At 37.1% G+C, this 7,766-nt stretch overlaps 1 protein-coding gene across 1 annotated transcript; it reads left to right on the forward strand.

The window, feature by feature from the left end:
• The first annotated feature begins 2,134 nt into the window (after positions 1 to 2,134).
• On the forward strand, positions 2,135 to 3,191 carry LCMT1 (leucine carboxyl methyltransferase 1). The gene is given in 9 exon segments (XM_049650165.1): positions 2,135 to 2,212; positions 2,214 to 2,245; positions 2,326 to 2,415; positions 2,417 to 2,445; positions 2,448 to 2,597; positions 2,600 to 2,878; positions 2,881 to 2,919; positions 2,922 to 3,075; positions 3,077 to 3,191. Coding segments are annotated over 9 exon segments (966 nt in total).
• The last annotated feature ends 4,575 nt before the right edge of the window (positions 3,192 to 7,766 follow it).

Genomic DNA, 7,766 nt, shown 5'->3' on the forward strand with positions numbered 1-7,766 from the left:
CCCAAAAAAAAAAAAAAAATATATATATATATATTAATCTTTGGGCTCCTGGGTCACTCAGTTGGTTAAGCATCCAACTCTTGATTTCAGATGATTACCTCATACTCCATGAGATCAAGCCCTGTATCAGGGTCTGCACTCACAGTGAAGAGCCTGTTTGGGATTCTCTCTCTCTCTCTCTCTCTGCCCCTACCCCTGCTCACACACTTTCTCTTTCTCAAAAATAAATAAATAAGCATTAAAATATGTATATATATTAAACTTATGGGCACCTGGGTCGCTCAGTCAGTTAAGCATCCGACTCTTGGTTTTGACTCAGGTCATGATCTCACCATTGGCGAGTTCGAGCCCCATGTGGAGCCTGCTTGGTATTCTCTCTCTGCCCCTCCCCCCACTCATGCTCTCTTTGTGTCTCTCTGTTTCTCTCTCTCAAAAAATATATATATTAATCTTATAATCAGCCAAATTGCCAGGTGCTTCTATTTTTTCTAATAATTTATCCATAGGTTTTTGTGTTTTAAATGTTAACCATCATATCAGTTGAGAATTATAAATTTTATTTTTTATTTTCTAGATCTTGTGCCTGTAATTTCTTTCTCTTATTTTTTACACTATCTACAGCTTTCAATGTCACACAAAATCAAAGTAATTAAAGTGAACATCATGCTATCATTCCTGATTTTAAAATGAATGATTCTAACAGTGCCTATTTAAGATGATGTTTGTTCCTCATTTTTCATTCACATTCTTTCCCTGTATAAGAATTTTTTTCTATTTTTCATTTACTTATAGTTTATATTAATGTATGTTGAATTTGATCAATACCTTTTCTCCATATCTCTCTCTCCTTTTTAAAATTATTTTTAATGTTTGTTTTTGAAAGAGAAAGAGGCAGAGGATGAGCAGGGGAGGGGCAGAGAGAGAGGGAGACCCAGAATCCGAAGCAGGCTCCAGGCTCTGAGCTGTCAGCACAGAGCCTGACATGGGGCTCAAACTCACAGACTGCGAGATCATGACCTGAGCAATAATCAGACACTTAGCTGAATGAGCCACCCAGGTGCTCCTCTTTTATTTTTTGACTTTTCTCTTTTTATCTATTTTTTAAAAGTTTATTTATTTTGAGAGAGAGAGAGAGAGAGAGAGAGAGAGCCAGAGAGTGGCAGAGAGAGGGAGAGAGAGAACCCCAATTGCGGGCACAAACCCCAATGCGGGGCTCACTCCTACCAACCATGAGATCATGAACTGAATCAAAACCAAGGGTTAGACACTTAACCAACTGAGCCACCCAGGCACCCCTCTTTTTATCTGTTAATATAATAAATTGTACTTATGGATTTTCTAATATTAAACTATCTTGCTACTTAGGATAAACCCAAGTTATGGTGTATTATCCTCTTTTATATATAGTTGGAATCAATTTGTTAATTGAATTTTCTTTCAGAATTTTTAGAACTACAGTTGACCTTTGAACAACGATCAGGTCAACAATGCTGAAAATCTGTCTATAACTTTTGACTCCCCCTAAACTTGACTACTAATAGTCTACTGTTGAATGAAAGCCTTACAAATAACATAGTCAATTAACACATATGTTGTATATGTATGTATTCTATACTGTATTTTTACAATAAAGTAAACTAAATAAAAGAAAATGTCATCAAGAAAATCATAAGGAAAAGAAAATACACTTACAGTATTGTAATGTATTTATTTTAAAATGCATGTATAAGTGGACCTGCACAGTTCAAATATGTGTTGTTCAATGGTCAACTATACAAACAACCATCATAAATTTATGATGTGGTTTCCAGGCTTTCAGATTGAAAACACTGATACTGTAGATTGTTAAGAATTTTCAGATTGAAAACACTGATACTGTAGGTATGTTAAGAACTCTCAGTGATCTTTCTGGTAGTGACTAATGATTGCTTTTTATCAATTGACTTCAATTCTCTTCACCATACAATAGTTAACTTCTTTGTTGACAGTTGGCATGAATCATCTATCTCGGGATCTGAATAAGAAAACTATGTACACATCTCTCCTGCTTTCTCAGAGACTTGCTCTTCCCGGGCATCTGTGGATCCCACTTCCACATCCTCAGTGGGAATAGCACCCCAGAACCGCCACACCCATGACCACTAGCCTGAGGAGGCCCTCTTTCACCTCCTGTTCTTCTTCCTCAACAGACACAGATGATGAGGGTGTGCATTGGCACTTGCAAAGATGCTTCTATATGTAAGAGGTGATTCAAAACTTAAGGCCTTGCAGATCTACTTGAAAGCAGCAGAGCTCACAAGAAAGGAAACAAACAAGTCTGTTTAGGTTTACAGTAAGCATTGGCTACTGGCATGACCCTTACATCCAGCATTTTGTTAGACTGTCTGAGGAGAGGGAGGCCTCTGAAATTAACAGAATATTTTGCTGAAGTCCATGGCATCAGTCAGTATTTTTACTGAAGACAGAACGTCATTGTTAAATTCTAAATCTTGGAGCTGGGATGGATATCACCATCTTGAGATTAAAGGATGAAGATCTCCCAAGTAAATATTTTGAAGTCTATTTTCCATTGATAGTCACGAGAAAGCATAGCATCAAATCAAACCTTTCTTATCAGAACCCATCATGGAACTACATTCAGAGGGCACACTTCAAATCAATGGACACCTGTTGGATTCAAAGAGATATGCCATTATTGAAGCAGATCTCCAAGACTTACCTGAACTGGAAGAGAAGCTAAAGAAATGTAACATGAATCCACAATTACCAACACTCCTGATAACTGAATGTGTGCTGCTTTACATGACTCTGGAGCAGATGGCCAAGTTTCTCAAGTGGGCAGCCAATGGTTTTGGGACTGCCATGTTCATAAACTATGAACACACGTGGATGACTGGTTTGGACAGATCATGATTGAAAACTGCAGAGGCAACAGTGTGACGTGGCAGAAATGGAGACCTGCAAGTCATTAGAGTCACAGAAAGAACGGCTCCTGTCTAATGGGTGGGAATTGGCATCAGCAGTTGACATGATGGAACTGTACAGCAGATTGCCTCAAGCTGAAGGGAGCAGAATACAGTCTTCAATTTCTGGATGAAATGGAGCTTCTCGAACAGCTTTTGCAGCATTACTGCCTTTGCTGGGCAACCAAAGGAGGAAATGAAATAGGTTTGAAGGAAATCACTTATTAATCTGTTTGAGGCCCATGCTGAGCTTGGAGCTGAAGACACTGACCTTCCCAGAGTTGACAGGCTGTGTTTCCTGGCTGGTGGCCAGCTGTGGTCCCATCCCACACCCAGAGAAATCTCAGTTCCCAGGGCTAGGCACCACCTGCTGTGCCCGTTGACTTACTTTAAATAAATCTCAGTTGCCAATTAAAAAAAAAAAAAAGAAAACTATGTAAAATTAATTGTTTAATGAAGCTGCTTCAAATTTCAATCAATGCATTTTAATGCTATTTGTGGATTATATGTGCTATATTTGTAATTTACATTTTCAATCTTTAAGGAGATTCTGTAACTGAGATACACATGTGTGCACACACACACATAGGCACTCACGCACACACACACACACACACACACACACACACATACACAAGACTTGGTGAACTCAGTTTAGTCCATACTTAGGTTAGACTGCTGTAATACTGGGGAAAGTATTACATTTTTTATCCTATTTTTTGCCACATGGTAATATGCAGAAGACACATGACCATTGTCATCGTGCTCCATTGCTAGCCTGTACCACCTTTCATTTTCTGTCATCACAACAATGTTCTGACTTTGCTAGTGTGGATTTTGTTGGTTTCATTATTGAATATTTTACTCAGTAAAGACAGAGTCTTTCAAGCTATGTTTGTAGGTTCAGAAAGAATGATTATACAAAGCTATCATTTTTTTATTTCTTTTTTTTAAGTTCATTTATTTATTTTGTGTGTGTGAGAAAGAGAAAGCAAGAGAGAGCATCCTGGAGGGGCAGAGAGAGAGAGAGAGGGAGAGAGAGAATCCCAAGCAGGCTCTGCACAGTCAGCACAGAGCCCAATGTGGGGCTCCAACTCACAAACCAGGAGATCATGACCTGAGCTGAAACAAAGAGTCGGACACTTAACTCACTGAGCCACACAGGCACCCCTAAAGCTCTCATATTTTTTATGTCCTTTGTATCTATGGACTTATTTATCTGTGTGAAATAAAGTCCTGTATTTACTGTGGGAGCCTCTGAATTTTACAGAGGCTTTTTACACAGGAACGTAACTATTTTTTTTTATTAAAAAAATTTTTTTTTTACATTTTATTTATTTTTGATAGAGAGACAGAGCACAAGCGGGAGAGGGGCAGAGAGAGACAACGGAGACACAGAATCAGAAGCAGGCTCCAGTCTCCAAGCTGTCAGCACAGAGCCCGATGCGGGGCTTGAACTCACAAACCACAAGATCATGACCTAAGCTGAAGTCGGACACTCAACCAACTGAGCCACCCAGGTGCCCCAGGAATGTAACTATTTTAAAGGCCATAATTTATTATTTTTCTCTGATTTTTGCTTCCTTTGAAGCCCCCCTAATTACCAATACTCGTGATGTACATCTTAGAAAGTATGTTTATACGTTATTGTGTTCAGCTCATAACCACTTTAGCAGAGCTTTTAGTTCTCACTATTACAGACTTTTCTGTGGCCCATATGCACAAACCTCTGCATACATCTGATTCTGACACAGGCTTACAGGCAGAATTGCTGAATCAAAGGATATACCCTTCCAAGGCTTTTGATACAAATTTGCCAAGTTCTAATTAGTTTATTCCTACTAAGGTTGAATATGTTTTCTATATTTATCCTGTTGTGATTACTTGCTTGTGCCCTTTGCTCATTACTAAAAATATTAGGTCCATATTTTTCTTAAGTTCTCTTATAAGAACTCCTTTTATAACAATAATTTCAATCCTCCGGCAGATATATTACAAGGGGAATTCCTCACCACCACCCTGCCCCAAGTTTGACATTTCCCATTTGTTTTTTGTTTGTTTGTTTTTTAGAGCTTTTTAAGTTAAAAAAATTTTTTTACATAGACATTTAAAGGTTTTATTTAAAATTTTTTTAAATCTTTTCTTTTATGAATCTTTTCTCCCTTTTGCTTTTATGAGTAGAAAGTTATTCCCTATACATAGATTATGTAAATTGCCAATAATGCTCAAATGACATATTTTTAAATTTTTTTATTGCAGTATACTAACAGGGAGTGTTAGCTTCAGTAGACATCATAATGATTCAACTATTTTACACATTAATCAGTGTTACCATGATAAGTATAGTCATCATGCAACCTTATTATAATTTTTCTTTTTTGAGAGAGAGAGAGAAAGAGAGCAAGCAGGGTAGAGGGGCAGAGGGAGAGAGAGAGAGAGAGAGAGAGAGAGAGAGAATCCCAAGATGTGGGGCTTGATCCTACAACCCTGGGACCATTACCTGAGCAGAAATCAAGAGTTGGATGCTCACCGTCTGAGCCACCCAGGCGCCCCATTACAATCTTATTGACTATTCCCTATGCTGTACGTGTCACCTCTGCGACTTATTTATTTTGTAACTGGAAGTTTGTACCTCCTAATCCCTTTAGCTATCTCACCCATCCTCCCCCTCCCCTCTGGCAACCACCCATTTGTTCCCTGTATCTAAGAGTCTGTTTTTTGTTTGTTTATTCATTTGTGTCTTTTTTCATTGTTTTGTTTTTTAAGGCCACATATAAATGAAATTATATGGTATACCCAGGTTGTCACAAATGGCAATACCTTGTTCTTTATGGCAGAGTAATATTCCATTTTTGTGTGTGTGTACATTTATGTATATATATATACATATATATATATACATAATGTGTGTATATATATATATATATATATATATATGTACACACACACACACACACACACCACATCTTTTTTATCCATTCATCTACCTATGGTACTTGGGTTGCTTTAATATCTTGGCTATTATAAATAATGCTGCAATAAACATAGAGGTATATATATCTTTTCAAATTAGTGTTTTCATTTTGGGGGGTAAATATCCAGTAGTGGAATTACTAGATCATATGCTATTTCTGTTTTTAATTTTTTGAGGAACTCCATACTGTTTTCCAGAGTTGTGCACCAAGTTGCATTTCCAACAGTGCACAAGGGTTCCTTTTTCTCCACATCCTCACCCACACTTGTTATTTTAAATAAAATCCTTAAATTTAGTGTTAAAAAAATTGCTACTGCAACAAAATTTCTTTAAAAAAATTTTTTTAATGTTTATTTTTGAGAGAGAGAGAGAGACAGAGCACAAGCAGGGGAGGGATAGAGAGGGAGACACAGAATCTGAAGCAGGCTCCAGGTTCTGAGCTGTCAGCACAGAGCCTGATGAGGGGCTTGAACTCATGACCTGAGCTGAAGTGGGATGCTCAACCTACTGAGCCACCCAGGTGCCCCCCAACAAAATTTCTTTTTGCTAATTATTTAAACACAGCCTACTGTCATGACATTATTGAAGAAATGGCCTTCCCCCATTCTTTCAAACTTGGGATTTCTGATAAATTCTACTTAGTAGAAGTTGGATATTAGGGAAAATAATCTTATTTTTGGTTTGCATGGTTCAACAAGATCTAGTGGAGACTTTAAGTCTTCAAATGATGATATTTTTGCCCCAAAGATTAAGTATGAAAAGAATGAAAATCCAAATCAATATTTATGAATACCCCACATAGTTCTGGTTTATTTTGTTTTTAATTTCCTTTTTAGCTACTCCTTAACAGTAAAGCACCAGTGATTTGTTTTGCAGAATCCTTGCAGCCTTTCCTGGAAGGCTGTAGCAACACTTTATTTTTTTGTTCTTGCTTTGTGCTGCTTTGAACCCCTAAGCTTGATCTTCAAATACTAGGAAAGCTCAATATGATTCTGCAGAAACTTTCCAAAATCAAGTAAGAATTTTTCTAAGATTTTTAATTGAAAGATATATCATTATAATGATTTAGGCCTTTCTGAATCCTATATTGGTTCAACTTTGTTAAGTCACAATTCCAATGTAGAAATTTCCAATTTCTAAATGTAGCAAAGTGAGATTCATGAACTATTACTGAATATCTACAATATATACGCAGTGACAAATGAGAATCAGAGTGCCCATCTAAGAACATCCTGGTTCCATAGTTCATTTCTGCTAAATAAACTTAGAGTACTGTAAGGCAATTAAAAATAAGAGCAGTTTTTAGCAACCAAGTGGTAGTATCAGAGTGAAATACTGCACACTGATACTCTGTAATACCACAGGTGAAAATAAAAAAGATAATAAAAGTATATTTGCAGATCCTTATTGCTGTACTGAAATGAATTTAGGGAGTAAAACTGAAGCAGTCAGAAGAGATTTAAAATGATGTTGGTAACTGGATTTATTTTAGGAAACAGTTATGGACTTGTTATGCTACTAATTTGTATTTTATTGTAAGAACCAAGGCCATTTTTTCTACATTTCCTCTTCTTCCCCCGATGCAGACATTGATATAACCAGTTATTAAATTATAAATAAAGGACATAAATTTTAAGCTTTATTTTCCTAATCTTGAGGTATTCTCCAGTGTTTCTTTTGGGGCAATTAAGCACCTGTCTCATCCCATGTATATAACAGTAAACTTTTGATTTTGGTTCAGCTCCACTGCCCCCTCCCTCTCCCCTCCCCTGGATTTGCATGGTAGTGAACCGAGGTATTTCACCAGGACTCAGTGTACTTGAATAGTA

The sequence above is a fragment of the Panthera uncia genome, assembly GCF_023721935.1.
Source record: "Panthera uncia isolate 11264 chromosome A3 unlocalized genomic scaffold, Puncia_PCG_1.0 HiC_scaffold_11, whole genome shotgun sequence".
Lineage (NCBI taxonomy): Eukaryota > Metazoa > Chordata > Mammalia > Carnivora > Felidae > Panthera > Panthera uncia.